At 40.4% G+C, this 21,690-nt stretch overlaps 3 protein-coding genes across 4 annotated transcripts; all 3 read right to left on the reverse strand.

Annotated features, from left to right (window-relative positions):
* Positions 1-5,204, reverse strand: LOC103977941 (linoleate 13S-lipoxygenase 2-1, chloroplastic). Its single transcript, XM_009393606.3, has 9 exons — positions 4,660-5,204; positions 3,839-4,110; positions 2,670-2,910; positions 2,258-2,575; positions 2,049-2,134; positions 1,841-1,951; positions 1,458-1,759; positions 1,039-1,305; positions 1-959 (listed from the first exon to the last, which is right to left on the reverse strand). The coding sequence occupies exons 1-9, from the start codon at positions 5,024-5,026 to the stop codon at positions 200-202; spliced, it is 2,724 nt and encodes a 907-aa protein (XP_009391881.2). The 5' UTR covers positions 5,027-5,204; the 3' UTR covers positions 1-199.
* Positions 5,205-7,922: 2,718 nt separating this feature from the next.
* Positions 7,923-16,485, reverse strand: LOC135607270 (uncharacterized). Of its 2 annotated transcripts, XM_065098954.1 has the most exons (9): positions 15,892-16,483; positions 14,800-14,940; positions 14,269-14,676; positions 13,011-13,115; positions 12,223-12,363; positions 9,785-9,988; positions 9,427-9,519; positions 9,217-9,328; positions 7,923-8,335 (listed from the first exon to the last, which is right to left on the reverse strand). In XM_065098954.1, the coding sequence occupies exons 1-9, from the start codon at positions 16,387-16,389 to the stop codon at positions 8,292-8,294; spliced, it is 1,746 nt and encodes a 581-aa protein (XP_064955026.1). In that variant the 5' UTR covers positions 16,390-16,483; the 3' UTR covers positions 7,923-8,291. The 2 variants fall into 2 exon arrangements, with proteins under 2 accessions (XP_064955026.1, XP_064955027.1); XM_065098955.1 differs by lacking the exon at positions 9,785-9,988 and having other exon boundaries at positions 8,088-8,335; positions 15,892-16,485.
* Positions 16,486-17,428: 943 nt separating this feature from the next.
* Positions 17,429-21,526, reverse strand: LOC103977943 (ras-related protein RGP1). The gene is made up of 2 exons (XM_009393609.3): positions 20,972-21,526; positions 17,429-18,066 (listed from the first exon to the last, which is right to left on the reverse strand). The coding sequence occupies exons 1-2, from the start codon at positions 21,205-21,207 to the stop codon at positions 17,625-17,627; spliced, it is 678 nt and encodes a 225-aa protein (XP_009391884.1). The 5' UTR covers positions 21,208-21,526; the 3' UTR covers positions 17,429-17,624.
* Positions 21,527-21,690: the final 164 nt, after the last annotated feature.

Below are 21,690 nucleotides of genomic sequence, written 5' to 3' on the forward strand. Positions count from 1 at the left end.
TGTTCGTGAGATAGATTTGTGATTTATCCATGGAATTTTTGTGACCTCTTTGAACATATCAAACAAGGACCAAACATCAAACACCTTGATGCTTGGCTTTATTCAAATGGCGATCGAGGAAACGCTCGAAAACTCTGCCTACAGTGGTGAAGGGAAGATAGAGAAAGGAAGGGGAGGAGTTCTACGTCTCGTCGGTGTTTCATATAGAGATGCTGTTCGGGACACCCATTCCTGTGACGCCAGCTTCGGAGTACGGCTTCAGGAGCTGATACGGGACGATGCCGGCGCCGCATCTGTTCTTGAACTCAGGGTTAGCGTTTCTGCCGTCGATGATGCCTTCGATCTCCTTCAGCTTCCCGCTGAACCGCTCGAACGCGGCGTAGATCACCGGGTTCTGCGCCCACGACGCCTCCGGGTCGCGGCCCAGGTACTCCTCGTCGGGCGCGTGCGTCGACAGCACGTCGAGGATGGCCATCACGATCGTGGCTTGGATCTGCGAGGGGTAGCAGTGGAGCAGGGCGATCTCCGGCTTGGCCCAGAACTTGGCGAGCTGCTCGTCGTTGTAGTCCTCGACCGGCATATTGGTGCGCGCGATGGTGGGACGGTTAGGGAAGTAGCCGGCGTAGTGGTACTGTCCGAAGTTGACGGCGGCGTGGTGGCCGGAGCCCACCCAGATGATGGTGGTCAGGACGTGGATCAGGTCCTCCTGTGTGTTCAGCACCGGCCACCATGGCTCGTCCTTCTTGTCGGCGTGCCCCTTGGTTCGGACCTCCGTCCACCATTCTTGGAGCTCGGAGTCCTCCTTGACATGGCTGGCATCTGGGTAGTAGTAGTTGACGTAGTCGGTCACCCACTGCTTGATGGCTGACCAGATCAGGAGACCATCCTGCGCATACGGGTAGTCTTCTATCGTCAGCTTCAATCCATGCTCCGCCGCTGGGTCCTCCACTGCCATTCCCCTGTCGAACAACAGAAGAGCTTCGTCAAAGCTGAACTGTAGAGATTCAATGGCGACATCAATTTTCTAATGTCAAGTACCTCCGGATCAGGTCAGCTGGTAAGCCCTCCGTGTCGAACCTCCAAAGCTTGCCATAGGCCACCGAGCAGAGCTCCAAGGAGTATTTGCCCGGGGAGAAGGTTTGCTCGATGATGCCGTCTGCATTGATGAGGTAGCCGCGGGCCAGCGCGTTGATCTCCATCGTGTATCGGAAATGAGGGTGCAGCAATCGGTAGATCGGATGCATCTGACTGAGTTGCCGGTTGGCTGCGATGATGTACGGCTCCACGCAACAGTGAGTTCGCAGCCTGCGGAATGACATTACCCAGAGTGGCTCGTAAGTCTAGTTCAGATGATCTGAGACAAACGACGAAGCTCGGTGTTCGACAAAATGCTGGGCTTTCCAACTTAAAGAACTCGAATCGATCTCGATTCTAATGAAGCCGAGTGTTCATCTTACCAGTGGGAGACAAGTTGATGATAGCCCGAGTCATGTGCCAAGGCATGGGCTTTTGCAAGCTTCCAAAGCCAGGCTCCAGTGGCGTCCCAACAAGGGCTGAAGACTTGCTTCCACTGAGGCTTGGTCGGGGAAGCCGGCCGAGTGAGCTCGATGGCGAGAGGCCTCAGTGTGTCGGCCGGCGTGAGGAAGAAGACTGTGCGGGACGCATACATCGTGGTGTCTTCCAGCTCTCTAATCTTATGCACGTACGGCAGAAACAGATCATGGTAGTCCAGAATGAACAGCTTCTTCTTCTCCAGCGCCTAAATCAAACATTTTATTGTAGAATTATGAACAACTCGTTGTGATGTTTGGAAAGATACGGATCATATCCTGCATTATACCTCTTTCACAGTCATAATTCCCTTTATTTCTCGCTCGATAAGTTCCTCGGTGATCAGAGACTCGGGCGGACCATAAATGTTTGGATCGAGTTTGCTAACCAAAGGGAATTCCTGCAACATGTCGAGCGTAAGAGATGATTCATGGCGTAGGTCCGAAACGGGTACAAGATTTCGAGCAAAGAATTCATGGGAGATAAAAGGATCATACCGTGACTAGCTGAATACTCAAAGGGTTGAGGCCTGCCAGTGTCTGCCGACCAAATTCTTCATCTCTAAACCATGAAAACTTGTCCCCTGATTCAGGCAATCAGTGCGAATCAGAAACGACGCATAGAAATCTACCAGTAAATGCAATTGACCTTCTGCGATAGAAATATTAGCTTGCTTGGCACGATCATAATGGGGAAGATGGCTTACTCTCGAACATTTCTGGGACCTCGAACTGCAGGATGCTATGGGCGCCCTGCGTGACGGCCTTGACGAGCCTCGGCACGACGGTGCGGAAGACGTGGAACGCGTCCTGCTTCGGCAGCGGCACCCCCTCGTCGAACAGCGAGTCGATGGCGGTGAAGTAGGGGAAGCCCAGCTTGGCATCCACCAGCACCGTCTGCAGCGAGGGCACCAGAGCGTGGAGCACCGAGCGGAGCGTCTTCGCCGAGAACGTCACCTGCTTCACCTCCGAGAAGTTCTCGTCCCTGGGAACGTATACATCTCCCTTCTGCTCCGATTGAGGATCTGCAGCGTGAAGAAAAAGAAATCTGAAGAAGAAGAAGAAGAAGAAGTAGTAGTAGTAGCAGAAGAAGAGTGTAGCATGCAGTTGCATGGATACCTTTCTTGCTCCTGGGACGTCCACTTCGGCAGCGGCGAGGATAGGGTAACGCCTCGCTTCCGCCGAGGACCGGCCTGGCCGTGCTCGGGTTCTTGTCGGGGTTGCCGAGATCGTTGTACGTGTCGTAGTCGTAGATCCGCTCAAACTTCTTGCGCTGCCCGGTGCCATTCCCTCGCAGTATCCCCAGCTCCTTCTCCCTCAGCTTCTGAAGCCCGGTCGGGGTCTGAGACGGCAAGTAGGACTGCCATGGCACACCCACAACATCAATTCCGGTCGGGCCGAGTTAGGATCCATCTACTTTGATTCAAACCGATAAATATTAATATATATTAGAGATTTAACATCAATTCAAATCAAAAACTCAACCTTCTATATTGTCCATCAAACTCAATATATGTTACCGATTCTCTCGAATTATTCGCAAAGTTCATCTCTCTCGCCTCACATGAATAATTCTGACAAATTAGGTATCAAACAATTTCATCCCATGATGACAGATTAGGCTAATATAAAACAAGTGCAACATAAAACTAAAAGTTCTGAAGCTATTTTTGAATCTTCTGTGCTTGTAACGTGGCGAACGACAAGATCATAAAGACATATCTATTAGGGTCCTGTGATAAGCATTTGGTGTGCGGGAATAACATTAATTAACTATATATATATACACACACACACACACCCACTTTATCTTAAGTGCTGATGTGGGTTTGTTCCATTGGCAGACTCTGATTCGGACACCATGATATGGCGGGAGGGTGTCAGAATCGAGTCGAGTAGTTATGGGGCAACGGGTGACGACAGTCCCCGTGATGTTGCAGCTGTCCTTAATAGTTGTGCTCAATGATTGATTGGCGCGTTCCCCACAATTGTGGACCGCCGGTCATCATCAGCTTGTCACTTGTGCTTGTCCACAATGACCGTTGGCGCCTCAGGGAAAGTGAGCGGCAGTTTGTGGATTTAACATCAACCAAAAAAACAGACATGATAGAATAAAAATATTTATATAATATTTTCGAAAAATACTTAAGATAGAAATAAATGCCATCATCTCTACCATTATCTGACATATATATATATATATATATATATATATATATATATACATACTTATCAAAGAGCATAAGAGAGAGAGAGAGAGAGAGAGAGAGAGAGAGAGAGAGAGAGACCTTGTTGGTAAAGAAAACCCTATCCTCAGGGTTGTCAAACTTGGAGTGCAACCATGACTTGCAGCTGATGTTTGCAGCAATGGAGTCATCCGCTGAGGAGAGGACGATATCACTGAGATACATCTCCTTGTGGTGCTCATTCCTCACAAACACAGCACCGATTTCTCCGAAGCTCGGTGGGACGCTGAAGCTGGCTTCGTACTTGGCAGTTTCAACGCCGTGGCTGGCCTTGTGAGCGAACGCCGCAATCGTCTTCTTCTCCAGTCCCGTTGCTGCCAAAACATCAGGAACACTTGTTATTTGGTATAAGATATAAGATCTCATTCATTATGTCAAACTAAGGTTGAAAGGTTTAATGGATTGAGAACCCAATACAATTCACAAAAGTATCAAAATCTTAACATATATCAGGTCAGATACCAATTCAATCTAAGAACATAAGTTTCTATGAGCCTAACATTGGATATTACTGTAATCTGACTCCTGAATATTTTATCCTCTCAACTCATTTTATTATCTCAACACTTATGAATATATTTTTTATATCTTTTCCTATTTATAAGTGAGTTTATTGACTATTATCTTCTCCTTACTCTTAAGGAATCAAACTTCGCCGGAGTCGATATCATTTTACAGGTAGGTCCGTTCATCTTCATCGAGTCAAACCACAAGTTTGTCTACCCGAATACCAGATTGTTATCTTCTCCGCCAGAACAGAAGAGAAGATGAGAGGAATTCTCTTCTTCGCCGTTATCTTCAAGTATTTTAGATAGATATTAAACCAGGAGCAGATCATCTCTATCGCGTAAGAAGATGATTACCCGGGTCGAGTTCGGCGCTGACGAGCTCAAGGTGGAGGGATTTGCCAAGCAAATCGCCGATGTCGTCGAGCCCCCGCGTTATGCCGATGTGGGCGAAGGCTCCTCCCACGGTCGGCAGCACCGTCAAGACGGCGTTGACGGTGACCGGCCTCTTCGCGGCCGCCACCACAGCCGGAGTGGACTCCTCGGCGGCGGCGGAGCAACAGATCTGCCGTCGACGCCTCGACGCCCTCCCGCGTCGAGCCGACGACGACGACACCATGGGCACGCACGAGGCGCCATGGCCAGAGAGCAAGGGCTTATGGGAGAGGAAGAGGGAGGGGGCGTGGGTCGGAGCTCGTAACCCTTGCTTCAGCATATTAGTCATGCGGAGGAGGAACGCTCGAGAGTGCTGTGATGGATGAAGAGGGCTACCGGTCGGCTAGTCCTTATAGAGGGCTCGCCAGCCGCAGCGGTGACTACAGTCTGCAGCAATCATAGATGAATATTGTATTGTTCATCCATGGCTGCATGATTCACGTGGGAACTGACTGCCCTCTCTATCGTGCACTCTCCTACAAACGATGACTACTTAGGTAGCAGATTTGCGTGCATTTTTGTTCCTCTGTCGATAGAATCTGCGATATTTTACCGCTTACGCCGCCGACGACGTGGACAGGGAGATACAGCGTTTCATGAGGCCCTTCTTCCCCAACTAGCGACTGGTTCCATCAAGATGAAGAGGCACAAGAAAACGACGAGACCGAACCGTAGTGCAAGCTGGTCTGCATAGTTCTAACCCTAGCTAAGTTTCAATTGGAATCGAATCTAAATTTATTTGGTTATGGAATCTAAATCGACCCTACATGGTTTGGTTTCGATTCTCAAAATTTAAGAACCAGGATCATTGGATCCGCAATCGGGGTTCGGTCTACGTCCTTATGCTTTATGCTAAGCTGTCGATCAACAAGGATGGGGAAGAGGAAAGAAAATATCAATAAGGATACCTCTCCTCTCCTCTACACCACACACGCTCAATCCATGCGAGCGTCCCCCTAAAGAACACATGGAGAAGAAGCTTTCGGGTCCAACATCACCGAATCATGGAGACAATAACTATTAGTCTGTCGATTGCAATCAATTCATTATAAGAGTGACGAACGAGGTGAAGGAGTACAGTAGATTTGGTGATCTAAGCAAGATTAAGAATCTCAAGAATAATAATAATAAATAATGATGACGAGTTTCTCATGCCACAATCCTTAAGATTTGTGTCACATCAAACTCTAAAATAAGATTGAAGTACAAGCATAATAGAGAGAGAATAAAAGAGAGAGATAATTGAGTCACGCATGAATAGAAAAAGATATTAGAAAATATTTATGTGTGAAAGACATCAAGATAATAATGTCGTATGGATAAAAGTCGAAAGGGCCAAATTATCGATAGGGATTTATTCATAATTTAAAAGATTGATCTTGTGAGTTGGATCGGATCACATTATCGATTTGTAATGGCGATCTAACCATCACCTTAAAAAAAAAAAAGAAAAGGAACTTCACGTTGAAACCAAGCCAATAGCATTATGATCATAAATACCTAAAAAATAGGAGGAGGAAATGGTGATCACGGAAGCCCTCGACGTTCTCCTCCACTTATATGCTACGAGCATGAGGAAAAAATGGCGTTTCCCTCCTCCACACATCACCTTTACCCAGACAACACCGGCGTCGCAACCAAGTGGACCACCAAGGAATCAGCTTGTAGTTCCTCGTCCTTCGTCCCCTCCTTTACTTCCATTAAAATGTCACCTCTTTCAATCGATGTTCGAGAACGATTCCAAGCGCATCTCAATCTCCATCCATCGAAACCGATGCAGATGGCTTGGCGAGTAGCTTCGTTAGTCTACCGATCTCCATCAAAAGTTGTTTGACGTGTGGCCTAAAAGATGCCATCTGATGTGTCATTTCAAGGAATGAAAGCGATAAAGTTATGAAAAAACTCGATTGACGTCGGACAAACAATGACGGATTTTGGTTTTTAATGACAGGAGTAGAAATATAAGAAGAGATAAATTAATAGAAAAATATACCTCTACGGAATGAATGCTCTCATGAATGTCTCGCATCTTTCACATGTCTTGTGACAGTCAGAAAAATCCAATCCGTTGATTCTCTCTCTCGATTGATGCATCATAATATTTTATCATCGACTATAGACATAGATAAGATTATAAAAAAAATATGATTTTATCAAATAAAATACATGATGTCATTTCTTGGAACAAAGCAATAATTCTAATTTGGTTTGAAAATAATAAAAAATCTTAATTTGAAAATTAATATTTTCTCTTGATGGGATTAATAATTCTAATTTGGTTTGAAAAATAATCTTCCTTTGAAAATAATAAAAAATCTTAATTTGAAAATTAATATTTTCTCTTGATGAATGGTATGCTCGATTAATATATATATATATATATATATATATATATATATATATATATATATATATATATATATATATATATATATATATATATATATATATATATATATATATATATATATATATATTTATCTTTGTAGAGATGAATCTTTATTTATAATCTCTAACAAATCTTATTATTTTTAAGCATTTATTTGTCTAGTGAGACCCTTTTACCAAAGGTTAAAATTTCCAAACATCAAATGATACATTTTAAAAAGTGTTAATTAGTTTAATTGGTAAAGATCTTAACGGTTTATTGAGCTCGATACTATTATTTCATGGCATTCCGATTTATTTTGAAAGATAAAAAAAAATAACAGATCCACCTCATCTAGTCGGTGTTGGATCCGAATAAATTTGAACACGTGTTTAAATCAGCAAAATTTCTTTGTTTTACTTGGAAAAATACGTCGAATTATAGAATGGTAGAATCCATTAAAAATAGAAGCACAAATAACTACTGCAACAAAGGAATTTAGGGATACACTAAAATGAAGTATATATAACCACTGTACTGCAACAAATAAGTGATGAGATTGTAAGTCAAAACGATCCGACCTTCGGCCCCGTCGAGCCAAAAATCGTTTGATGCTGGGCCGGAATTGGGTTCCGGTTTATTTCGGATCAAGCCCGATCATAAGCGTCCTCTCCGACTCGACGATTTGGTGCTGCAGTCGAGAAGCAATGTAAGAAACCCATGATCATCAGACACCACGACATCACAATTGGATCTGCCATATACGCTTTAGATAGAACCTTGGTGAAGAGAAACATGTTAGCTAACAGTTCAAAACTCAGAAGAACGTAATGATTTCAGTAGCCAATATTATTCACCAGTAGCAAACCAATAAGTGCAACTCCATGCGTGGCATCCACAACACCGCCAAGGCACATGAACTACCTGACAAGCCCAGGGATGATCTTTGAAGAAGGGGAAAAAAGTTTTAAAAAAAGAGAAAAATCAAAACTCTCAACGTGCATAAAATTCTAGTACCAAATGTGCATCCAGTTTACATGATGCATTAGAACAGATGCCAGTTACAGTGGATGAAAAATTTTGTAAAGCATGCGAGGACAGATTGGAGGAGAAAAGACCAACTCCGTTGTATTGCAAGAATCTGGCCGTGACAAATTACCTCCAGCAAACAAACATTTTTGTCGGTTCAATCAGATTGTAGACAATATAGCTGGCGAATGTTCCCCGAAGCTGCACACAAAATCTCAGTCAGTCAAAGCAATTGTGGAAACATTATAAGGACATTTTAGGTAGATCAATATAATGTACTATGAAGATATCTAGGGTTGTAAATCATCCAAAACAAAAACTGACCCTGACCCCATCCATGTATCTGAGATCCAGTCTGGATTTAAATCTGATACGGGTCAAGTTCAATACTAGCCTGATCCAGCAATCTAGTTGAATCAAGTATGGATCAGGGCTGTCCTGATCCAGCAGTGATCCAATCCAACTTATATTGTATAAAATTATGTGATCCATATAATTTACTAAATTAGCCTATAGTATATCCCCCACTAATTCAAGAGAATAACAATCAAAGCAACCTCATTTTAATGTTTAACCGAATCATAGCATACCCCTCCCTCTCCTCGTCACTCCTGATTCTTTCTTTTCTTGATCCCTGCGATACCTTGTTTGATCTCTCACTTAATTCATCTCTCCCTTCTTCCGCACTGCCACCAAAATCCATGTTCATCCCCCGAGATCAAAAGATGCAATCCCAAAAAGATGTGTAAGGCCAGTCCCAGCAAGAGCTCAGTAGCAACCTTCGAGGGGTGAATCTTTGGTCTTAAGGCATTGGTGACAACCATCACTGTGAAGAGGTTCTGGATGAAACAGATATCCACATCTTACTATACATGCACTAAGTATTTTACAATATATAAATTTACTATGTTGCTGCTACTTACCTAGTATATTCCGTAAATAACAGGTGTCCTGAATGAAGGTATTATGCGACACACACACACACACAAAAAAAAAGTATAGATACTATATTGAAGCAAAAGCTCCCAATTTTTAACCTAAGTTCTACCAGCTGGATGAAGTAGTAGGAAACTAAGCATTACCGTATAACCAATCTCTAAAATGTACATGAAGGGCCGATGCTAATTCTCGCTTTCGGTTCTCATCAAGTTGCACATCCCTGATAGCTTCTTGAACATCAGTCAGATTTGAGTGCTGGAGAAAATTACAGATTGCAAATGTTTTAAAAAAATGGCATTATAGAAGAAATACAACTATAGCTGTAGTCATCATAACACTCAAGTAGGTTCTACCTTCTTTTTCTGGGATGCTCTATAAATTTCAGGCAACGGAAATGGGTTATATTTTGTGGACTGCGGTGAGTCAGCTCCAAACCAGTTAGGAATCTGCATGTAATAAATTACAACTTGTTAGATGTTACATCCGTGAAGACTAGCAAGAAGCCCACAGAGTGTTTCACATATCAGATGAAGTGTTTCACACTCAAAAATACAGCTAAGGTTTTATCAATAGTCAAGGAAAATTAATTAGCATAAAACTGCCAGGACAAATTTTGAGCATTCACCAGAAAAAAAGAGAAAATTTAAAGGAAATATTGATACTGATTTTTTTTTAAGTGCTCGACCAAGAACTGTAACAATTTGAGCATACCAAGAAATTAGTAAACTGATCAGGATCGATACATGTGGCAGACTCAGCTTGAACATCAGAGACCCCTGCAGGGTGGGACAAAGAATCATGAGGGTCAACCATCCCCAGCACCAAGGGTTCATCCCATCTATTGATGCTCGAATCAACACCAACTTGAGTTAAGTGATCCTCCAGTTGTGAATAGTAGGTATTAAATGGTGCGACCTGTGAAGAAAGGATATAGAAGTGCTCAATACTGCATGACGATATATAATTCTTGAGGCTTTAATCCAGAAGAAAAAAAATCTACAACACGCGAAGAACATAATCCATGATTTTAGTTCTGAGGTTCATCTAAAGGTGCTTCTAGGCACAGAAGTAGATATAACACTTCCGTTGATTTAAGAAATTGCAGTAGCAAGTCACTGTTAAATGGATTGGTAAATATGAGATCTCCTCACCGAGTCACTAGTATCAACTAATACTTTAGTTAAGTAAGCAACTTGTCTTATCCTTCGGTGTACCACTAACCACCAAACTCATGTATGCAACAGTAACATTTTCGGATACCATTTCTTAATTCTCTAGCATTGTAATATACAAAAGCATGGCTCATTACACTGATCACACATAGTATGCAACATGAGGAACAATAGGAACTTTGCTTTATCCATTATGCTCCTATCATATGAACCAGGGTCTGCCATACCGAACCGTACCACCCGGTACGGTCGGTACGTACCGGTCCGACAGGTTGTCGGTACGCGGACCGCCTGTTACCGGTCCGAGTGCACCATAGCACTGTAGCAGTGCTACAGTACTCGGCACACCTGGGTGTACCGCTCGGTATACCGTACCGTACCGGTACTGAGCCCAGGTCGAAATACCGGTACGGTACGATATTGTGAACCTTGATATGAACAATATCTTTCTCAACCTCTCTTATTGAATAATATAAGCACAATACCAAAGCATTTCTAATCTTTTTTATCTTATTAAAATCTATCTCAACCTCAATTTCAACGTATGATAAATACTACATTATGCTTATTATGCTCCTAGTCCTACTCATACAAGATTGTGGCTTAGTATTTATTTTGTTTCATCTCCATCTCAATAAACAATCAATACAGACGAAGAAATATTATGTTTAGATGTTCAAGCCCAATTGCAGGCCAAAATCCTATGATCAGTGTCAACCACGTGATTTAATATTAGAGAATGAGATTACCATAACTAAATAAGAAACAAACATAACTGAAAGGAATCCACTTGCACCTTCTTTAGATCAAGGTCTTCAATTTCGAATAATACCGTTCGGTACGGACGATATGTATCGATCCGTCAGCAGACCAATACACGGACCGTCCGTTACCGAGTGGTATATATATATAAGGCGATGTCGCCTTTCCCTTCTCCCACGCGGGGCGACATCGCCTAAATCTAAATAACATGGGGTGTAGGCAACATATCGCAATGCCGAAGTACAAGGAAGAACAAGCAGACTCATAGGATAGAATTCCATGCTCGGCTACATTTTTCAATCCTTAGGGTAGACTCCGGATCCTTATTGATTGAGCTCGAAGATGAGCAAACGGAAGCACGCTTTCGCACATCAACAAATGGCATGCAACTGGAAAAAGCCATCCTTTACTACCGGAGATGCTATATATATATATATATATATATATAAAATCTTTTATATATAAATATATATATATAAGATTTTTTTTACTTATATATATATAGGCGACATTGTCGAGGTAACGTCGCCTCGTTTTTCTACGACATCACAGAACGGTATACCGCTCAATATACAATACCGTACCATACCGAATGAATATCGAAATTCCGGTACGGTATGATATTTTAATCCTTGCTTTAGACCACTCAAACATGTCCTAGAAAAAATGTCATTATTCCTGGATGAAGAAAGTTATTCTCTTTCCATTAGATATTCTATTAAGAAAGTTATTCTCTTTCCATTAGACATTCTATTATGCTGTAACATCATCCATAATATATTTTACTTATAGGTTTATAAGATCATGATCCAACAATAGGTTAGTATTATCCAGACTGAATGAACTGTGATATCCTAACAATATCAGTTAAAAGTATCAGAACTTATAAAACTAGTCATGCTCCATTTTTTTTATTATCATTCACATGTCTGTTCTACTGTATATCAGAAATGAAAAAGAGGCCACCAGAGAATTTGAATCTTTGCTGATAAAAGGATAATTTAGTAAATAACTGTTTAGATAAAGATTACAATCAAATTTTGATTGCATCATAATGTTTGATGCCTCATTCATCTTCACCCATGCTTTGATATCCACGCATATTTGGCATCAATAATTTTATTCGGATGGGATGTGCACTTCCCATTTAAAATATTAATGGCAAGATATGGATACAGAAGAAGTAAAAAAAATAAAGAAACAAAGAACACTTACTTGCAATTTATGATTATCTCCAACGATAAGAGGTTGTTGATTAACCCCTAAGCAAAACAGACATTCACGACAATTTGCAATACAAATGCGTTTTGCAGCTGCAATAACCTGTACCCTCTCACAGTGCTCCACTTTAACAGCCTAAAAAAAATAAAGAAAAACACAACTACTGAATTCAAAATCCAATCAAGAAAACAGCATAAGTAAAACATTCACATGCCAAGAGGCATGAAAGAAAGTAAATCTTACTAATATTTGTTCTATATAATTAGTTTTGCCAACTTGCTCCACGGCATATTACAAAAACATTAAACATATAACAATATATTAGGATAAGGAAAAAAATAAGTGGACATAGAAAGCAAATGAAATGGTTGATAACAGACCAAAATTGTAGCTGCTCCTAGAAATAATACATATAAAATCATCAAGCATTCAATTATTAGAAAATGAAGAACAAGCAGCACTAGATATGTAGGTTTTTCCATTTTTTAATGTTAAGATATCTTATTATCTACGTATGAAATTTGATGATGTTGCTTAAAGTTTAATTCATTTTCATTTTTATTCATAGGAATTAAATATATGTTTGCATATGCACCTGTGCCTGCATACCTCGTATGCCTCCGCCATGACCCAACTACTTCCATTCCACTTCCACTTTTTTAAAAGCTTGATTAGGCAGACAAAATGTGTACAATTACTAGCTTATGCACTATTGATCTAATAACACTTTGCATTATTCCTCTAAAGTGATCTTTGATAAGCACAATGTGATCACCGCATACCTTACCAATGGCACCAAGAACAACAGTCGCATCTGAACATCCATAAATTGTAGCATAGCTCAAAGGTGCTAAGATGTATATCACTGAATCATGGCAGTTTAACACCTGCAGTATAACAGCTTTATTTTTATATAGAACCAAGTAAAAGTTAATATCACACAAAAGCTAGCTAGAATATGATGGAACCTCAACTATAACACATTGTTCTACTAGTCAATTAGAAATTTTGAGAGCTACTTATCTAAAATCCTTTCACAACAGTATTCTGTTCTTGCCTCTGTCACCGTTGTTTGCTTGGTGATCAATATTAAATACAAAAATTCTATAAATTATTAGCAATAACATGCTGTAAAATATCCACAAGAAATGGTGTTCCAACACATTAGAATTAACAAACCAAATTTAACCATGTGCACAAGTTTTTCAAAGTAGATGCACAAATTGCAGTAGTCCACAAGAGTCAACATCTGAAGGCAAGGTTTTCCATACCATGAAATTCCAGGTGTACGACCCATTATTTACCTATATGCAACTAGCAGCACATGGACTGAACACTTTAGATGAAATCTAATGTACATGCATGAACCCAGTTATTTTTGGTTTATTTACAACTAAAGCAGGTTCAATTCAAGTAAAATCCTGATGCATTCAAGGGCTAGTGTTGGAAAATTGCTGCAGTAACCTTAGAGAGAAGAATTAGAAGAGTTAGGGTCAAACTGGAGTGGTCCGCCATATCCGAACCAGATATGGATAACTAAATTTGTACACGTCAGATACCTTTATCTCTGTCCCACTTTAAATATAAAAATGGACATGCTCGGGTTATAATTGCACCCAAACATTTGAACTCCAAATACATATAGAATAGTCAAATTACTTATATTAATCTAAGAAAGAAATCATTTGACTGTATTTTCCTATGTAATATATTTGTTTGAAACAAATATGGTAACAAAATTTAGTATTTGTTTAATATCCATATCCAAATTCTTATCTGCCGATCTAAAACGGATATGGTTATGGTTTCTCCACTATTTGATCTGTTTGGACACATAAAAAGAGAGCATGTGACTGCTATAGATATATATTGTTTTATTTTTGTTTTTTTAACTTTGCTAGCAGCCTATGAGATTGCACTGAAATCTTGCTCCATAACAGCATATCATATTTATACACCAGCATGCCAAAACCCAATATGGATCGAGATTGTCAAACCTGGTTTGAAGGTACGAATGAAGGTTTGCCAATGTGGCCTTACCTTTAGAGAAGGCCCCTTAATATCACATGGCTGCTTGACCACCGAAGCTTTTGATATACCCTCCACAAAAGTTACACTTGTCACGTATGTTGAATTAGCAGGCACAGAGGTCCCAGGAGGTGAGCTGCTTTGGACCCTTGTATGACTTGAGCAGATATCAGTCATTGGCACATCCAAGTCTGCAGCATTATGCATATTGTTGTCCTTTGCTAATACCTTCTCAGCATTATGTTCCAATGAAACGACTATGTTTTGCACGACCCAGTCATGGACTTGAGCTGCAGAAACAGGAACAGCAGGCATGTCTGGATCTGAATTAGCAAAAAAAGGAGCTGCTTGGGTCAATGGAATTCCTTCAGAAAAATGGAGAAGGAAACCAAGGTGTTCAAATCTTTCCACTGTCAAAACCTGTAAATGAGATATTTAACAAGAAAAAAGCAGAAAAGATGTCATTACTTTGGAAAACTGAAAGAATTGCAACGGCATGTAACAAATGAGAAGTATTAGGATGTCCTCATGTGACAGACAAACCAGAGATTCATCACCCTCCCCTTCAGCAGGCTCCGCCAATAGGGTAATAATATTGGCCATATGCTTCTGTAAGTATGATAACTGATGAGCTTCTTCATCCACTTGTGAAGGCATAAATCGACGACTATTACTGCGTACAAGCTGCAAATTTAGCAAATTAGGGATTCAGAAGCCTAATTTTTCTATTTATCTAAATCATAGATGTGCTTGATTACCATAGCATGAACAATAAAACTAAGCTGAATGCGACTACAAAATTTGAACAATCTGACTCAAATTTCTTGGCTGGCGCTACTGTAATCCAAATTTTGCAGATAACATATGAATTCACTTAATCAATTCAAGGAGTACCATTCCAGTGCTGCTTTCAGGGAGCATTTTATCAAGTACCTCCATCTTTTTGATTGGGCAAGAGTTCAAATTCAGATTCTAAAGGGCAACCAGGAATAGAACAATTTCTTTAAGAATCAAAAAGCCCCTTTTGTGATAAATTTTCAGCTATGCTCCTGATTTACCCCCCCATGCTCCACTTGCCAAGGTGTCTTTATTTATATCATCTTGAAAATCTAACGACCATGCATGATGTTAATCACCGAGCTTAGAAATGAAACATGATTGAACAAGCTCTCCTACTTGTTCAGGTATCAAAATTTAGCTAGAAAGATGTATGACTTGTGCTTGAAAATACAATTAGTAAGGGGTCGAAAGTAGCTCAAATATATTTCCGATTATTTCAAAAGTAATTGCATACTTGTAAAAGAGTAGAAGCACCAAATGTTGCACGCTAAGAAGGACCAACATTGCTGATGATCAGAAGTTTCTATCAATATTCTCTGGTTCTTCTATGCTGCATTATATTGGCAATATCCAAGTGTCGCCATAATGGACTGATTTTTTGGAGGTTACTCACATAGCCAACAAATTACATGTGCACAGCTATTAGAGACTTCAAGTACGATGATTGTTCTTCAAAATTAGATCCTATGAATCTTTTATTCCTAGCATTCAAAATTTTGCAACGGGAAGCAATTTGTGTCACCGAATGCGAAATGGTTGAGGAGAAAGTTGCAAGGATTAAGACAGTTCCAGGACCTGAAGTGGCGAGAGGGCGGACAAATAGCCGTCAAAGGCCGATGTGGAGGGCCAGACATCGGCGATGGCAGCCGAGTCCTTGTGCGGACGGGGGACCAGCCGCTTGTAGGACTGGACGTAGAGAAATAAGACAATATCATGGACGTCGGCGAAGCCGTCCAGATCGGGTTCGAAAGGGAGGACGGATGCAAGGGTATCGAGGGCAAGGCGAGCGTGGTCGAGAGAGATCTGGAAGGCGTCGGCGAGGGCGGGGACGTCGACGCGGTGCGGGGAGCTGATGGATCTGTGGAGGAGCTTGTCAGCGAGGGCGGCTAGGGTTTGGGTTCCGTCGGAGAAAATGAGCTTGGGAATGGGGAGGAGACCGTGCTCGAAAGGCTCGCGCCGGGGGCGGAGGAGGAGCTGGGGGGAGCGGGCAGAGGTGGCAGCCGGGGCGGGTGCGTCGACGGAGGGAGGAGAGGAAGAGGCGTCGATGGAGGGCTCGACTTGGCCTTCGACCATCGCTTCGTTTTCTCGCTATATTTTTTCTTTCTTTCCGTGGGAGGAAGGATGGAGTGAGAGGGAAGGGAGAAAGCCATATATTGCTTCTACATCGGTCACGGAGTGAGGCGACGGGAACCGACCCGAGAGTTAACGTCTCCGCTGGAGTAGGATAGGAAGGAAGATGTCGCGGATTTAAAAAACGGTATCATCTTGGCGAGAGACCGAAGAGGGAAATAATGCTTTCGACTTAGTCGCGGGTTGGTTGCTAATCTTCTTGCTAATTGGCCCCTAAACCATCATTAACTCCACGTTTCAATTCATAAAGATCGGGTTTATATATATATATATATATATATATATATATATATATATATATATATATATATATATATATATATATATATACACACACACACACACTTTTGAAATAGCATATTTTCCCATACAATTTTTATTATTGAATGTATCCATATCATGTTATGATTCATCGAAAACAGTTAATCGATTTTAATTGTGGTTAATATTGGCAAGTTCAAGTTATATATAACACTTGTATTACTCCAATATTCTTAGCATCATGATAATTTTTATAGTGTACACATGTTAATTGAAGTTTTAAATAGCAGTTAAAATGACAAATTAATTATAGGCATACATTACAGGAAAAAAAACGATCGATCTAAATGACACCAAGTAATATTTAATGAAGTTCTCAGATAATCATAACATGCCTTTACCAAATCGAAACGTCTCTTAAGGACAAGGATTTATCTTTGTGTATGGGAGGCTTCTCATCATTTGATTATATTTAATCAACAGGAAAATACTGTATAAATGTAATTATAGAAGAATCATGACAGCTAAATAATTTTCCATGAAAGGCTTAGGTTTTAAAACAATCTTTATAGTCCATTTGTTACCGGATCAGAAGCACATCATCTAACCAATTTTATTTATTTCCCTGAAGCAAGTACAGGTCTACTATATAGGATGACTTGAAAGAAGAACAAATAATTGAAAAGATAAATTTGATTTAAATTATACATAAATCTGGGAATCAACTAAAACAAAGTTTCATGCTAATTAAAATCTTTTGATGTGTCTATGGAATTACATACACTAAAAATCAAAAGAATTGCATACTTATGATCGCTAAAGGAATATCAACATTCAAAAATGTCAAACAAAAGAAGATGAAGAAACCCTACCCAAATCAAATTGATAGGCAACCATAGAAAATGCACCATCTATGTCTACCCACAACACATGGATTTACTCTCACTTGGAGGCTCCTGCCCTGGAACTACTATCTGGGTTCCTTTGAGCAAGCTTGAGTTTCCAGTAGAGTCAGATTGGTCATTGGCGACAAGAGATTTCTTGCTTGTGATCCGATATATCTCAGTGAGCACAGTCACAAAGGCACCCTCGACATTTGTGGCCTCAAGAGCAGAGGTCTCCATGAAAAAGAGATTCTCGCGTTGGGCGAATTCTTTGGCATCCTCAATGGGCACTGCACGAAGACTTCCGAGATCAGATTTGTTGCCAATGAGCATTATTACAATGTTTCTATCAGCGTGTCCCCGTAGTTCATCCAGCCATCTTGCCACATGGTCAAACGTTTGACGTTTCGTTATGTCATAAACCAACATTGCCCCCACTGCGCCTCTGTAGTATGCACTTGTTACAGCCCGGTACCTGTTGGTAATCATCATAGGGAATTGGAATATTAGATGTAAGGTGAACATTAACCAGAAGCAGAAGTAAGGCAATTTATAGGAGAAGATGCTGACAGTCAGCTGCTATTAAGATGAACATTACTAGTGTTCAGTACTAAAGCATACTCTTCCATCGAAGGTTCTTTATTCCAGAACTGCCATATTGCAAATGTACACTCACTCAATACTCACAAGATTAAATCCAGAAAAGTTGGTCTGAGTTGATCTAGGGTAAAACAAGAACTTATATTTATCATTTTTTTCATTGCATTAGATAGCAGTAGCATCCAAGTTTATATTGGTCAATCTAAAGATTTTATTTTCTTTTTCATTAGCAAATATATTGTGGAATTTGGGTTACTGAAGTAGTAGGTTCGGGATTTCAATATTTTATGAGTTCCTGTTTGGTGCTCAATTAAGCAATTCTAGGCATATTTGGATAACCACGTAAGCAGGTATGAAGAACTTGAGTTGTTTTAGCAAATCATAGAGCTCACAACAATCAAGTCAATTTAAATATAGCTACTAGTGTGATCGATTGGTAATCTGAAGGTGGTACATAAATTAAAGTTAATATTTGGCAAGGGTAGAAGATCATATATCACCCACCTCAAAGGCAAGGATTTCACAAGAGAAATGACAATCCAAAAGTGATCGAAACAAGTTTAAGCGATATAAGCACTACCTTGGTTTACTCCAGCTAATGAAAAGTAGCAAGGGCAAATTGTCATTATATAGTTGTTCCAATCTCATAAATATGTCTGGACCATCTCTTGGAAACATTTTATATTCCAGGTAATTCTCCAGCCACATATTTCCAAATATGACAATAGCCCAAGTTACTTCTATAACAAAAATCTTGGTAGAGTACTGTATAAAGTTCATTTCCATTATTCAATAAGGAGCTCCAAAGCAAAATGCATTTATTATGGTAGACTTAGGTGGAATCTTATTCACATAGATTCAACCATGTCTATAATTAGGCAAAGAATAAATTATCAAAGTCAAATCAGAGCCATCTCTAATTTATGGTGCATACATTTTACTAATGTAAAGGTATAGATTTTTACTTTGCACCTAAAAACTAGTCTACTAAAGGACCAGAAAACAAAATTGTTTGTCGGTACGGTTATTCAATTTTCCCCAAGTAGACATGACGTTCAGAATGCAATAATCTAATGGAGGGCAAGCAATAGTGCCATCATAAAGTGTAACTCAGATAAGTGTAACACCTAGTTAGTCTAATATTAAAAATAGGTTAAGACTAAAATTAACTTATAAGGATCTAATAATGGTTTGGACTAAACAAAATTAACAGATAAATCATCTATACCAGATACACATATATAATTAAAAAAATCCAGCACTTCTATACTAAAACGAAACTGAGTGAAAAATGTAAGAGAATCCCAATTCTCAGTGGAATACACTTAGATCATTAGTAATGCTGAGCAAGATATCAATCATCCTTCATCCCATTACCTTTTATCTCAAACCAGAACGCAGCAAACATGATCACCTAGCATGAAGCACTGTCTTTTATGATTGCACTCATTTCATTCCTCAATAATAATTGGCTGTCATGGCTCTTGAACCTATCTCTCATACACCAAACTTCTAAAGACTTAAAAGCATATATAAAATCCAGAGGAAGTTAACATGAAGATAGAGGAAGCACTTATCTGTGTAGTTGGGATAACTATGTCACAGCTCGAAGTATACTAATGTGCCAGTGAAGTGTCAATAGCTATGTCCTGGCACAGCTAAAAATGGAATAGTATCAATTGTGCCAAATTCAAAACTATATTTCTAAAGCACTATATAGTTCACTTTTGTTACTAACTGTTAAACAAGAAATTAATATGCAACCTACCTACAATTTTCAAAGTCATTCTATTATTGACACTTCAAATCTTGTTAATACATTTCGGATGTATTAACCACAGCATCAGTTGTAAAAAGCCAATGTACATTGGATCTCCACATGTAGGATTAAAAATCTTTAGACAAACTTATTTCTACAGAGGAATGGGTAAAATATAATTGTCAAAAATCACCTGACACTGTGATTTCTTTGGAACATTATTGAAGTGGAAGGAAGGGCTAGACTAATGTCTTATTACAACCCTCGATCAAGCCAACAAGCACTGTTTGATGGTGCAAAATAGCTGTTGAATTATTAGTCTCTGTTGCAGGTAATGATTTCTGAACTAAACTGAGACTATGCATGCATTTTCTTCTAGTTGTGTTTGAATGTATATAGATGGCAGTCAGAATTTTGATTCCAGTTTGAATCGATGAAAGTCCTACAATGGACTAATTGGCAGTTGACCTTTGTTTTCTATTAAGGATTTTTATTCTACGCTCTGATATGTCTTCTGTTGAATTCCTCCAAATAAGTTTTTACTTAAATTCTTGAATCTATCCTATTCTTCCTCTTCATCTGATTGAAAATCAAAGCGAAAGTGACAAGTAAAACTGCGATGGATACGACAACAACAAGAATACACTCAAAGAAAGATCTTCATAAAACATCAAAACCAAATTCAACCTTGTTGAAAATAGCTCTTGTAAGAGTGAACAGGATGTTCAGAATCAATGGAACTTGTATCAACAAGCATTACATTTCCTCAACATCCGGTACACTAATCAGCATCTGATGCAACGTCCCTAAATTTTAAAGGATACCCAATAAATAAGGATGGATCTAAATTGAAATTTAATTAATTATTGAAAGGAAATAACCTGCTCTCTCAAACGATCAAATGCATGAAGAAAAAGGATACAGGAAACGTCATCTTAATCAACCAAATCAGGACCCAAAAAACACGAGAAAGAACAGAACGAAAAGGAAGTTTAAAGCGATGAAATTAATTAGAGACGACCTCTCCTGGCCGGCAGTGTCCCAGATCTGGGCCTTGATGGTCTTGTCGTCGATGTTGAGGGTGCGTGTCTGGAACTCGACGCCGATGGTGGCCTTGGAGTCGACGCTGAACTCGTTGCGGGCGAAGCGGGCGAGCAGCTGCGACTTGCCCACCGCGGAGTCCCCGATCAGCACCACCTTGAACACGTAGTCGATCCTCTGGTTGAACTCCCCGTACCTGCTATTCCCCGAAGACATCCTCTATGTCTCTCTCTATCGATCTCGATCTCAATCTTGGTTCCAACGGAATCAATCAATCAATCGAGGGCGAACGGATCGCGGCGACGACGACGACCGCCAGCACGACGAGGCAGAATCAGAAGACGAGGGATCGGATAGAAGAAGACGAGGACGAGGACGAGGACGACGAAGAAGAGAAGAATCTCTCTCGATCTACCAATATAAATTATGATTCTCTCTTCAGGCGCCAAACAAACCAGGAAACGGAATCGGTTAGGTCTGGGTTTGTGGGGGGGCGGTGGGTGGGGGAGGTGTCGAGATCGAGATCGAGAGAGAGAGGGTGGTCGTCGATGGTGTGCTACTGTTACGGAAACGGGGCCGTTCTTAGACGAGCAATCCTTTTTTTGGCCACTCAAGCTAGTACCCGCATGTACGTGTCTTTTCTTTGGGCTTTCTCATGTGGGACCCTTAAGCCAGACATAGAAGTCCGGGTGGTTTGTG

Source organism: Musa acuminata, chromosome BXJ2-3 (assembly GCF_036884655.1).
Source record: "Musa acuminata AAA Group cultivar baxijiao chromosome BXJ2-3, Cavendish_Baxijiao_AAA, whole genome shotgun sequence".
NCBI lineage: Eukaryota > Viridiplantae > Streptophyta > Magnoliopsida > Zingiberales > Musaceae > Musa > Musa acuminata.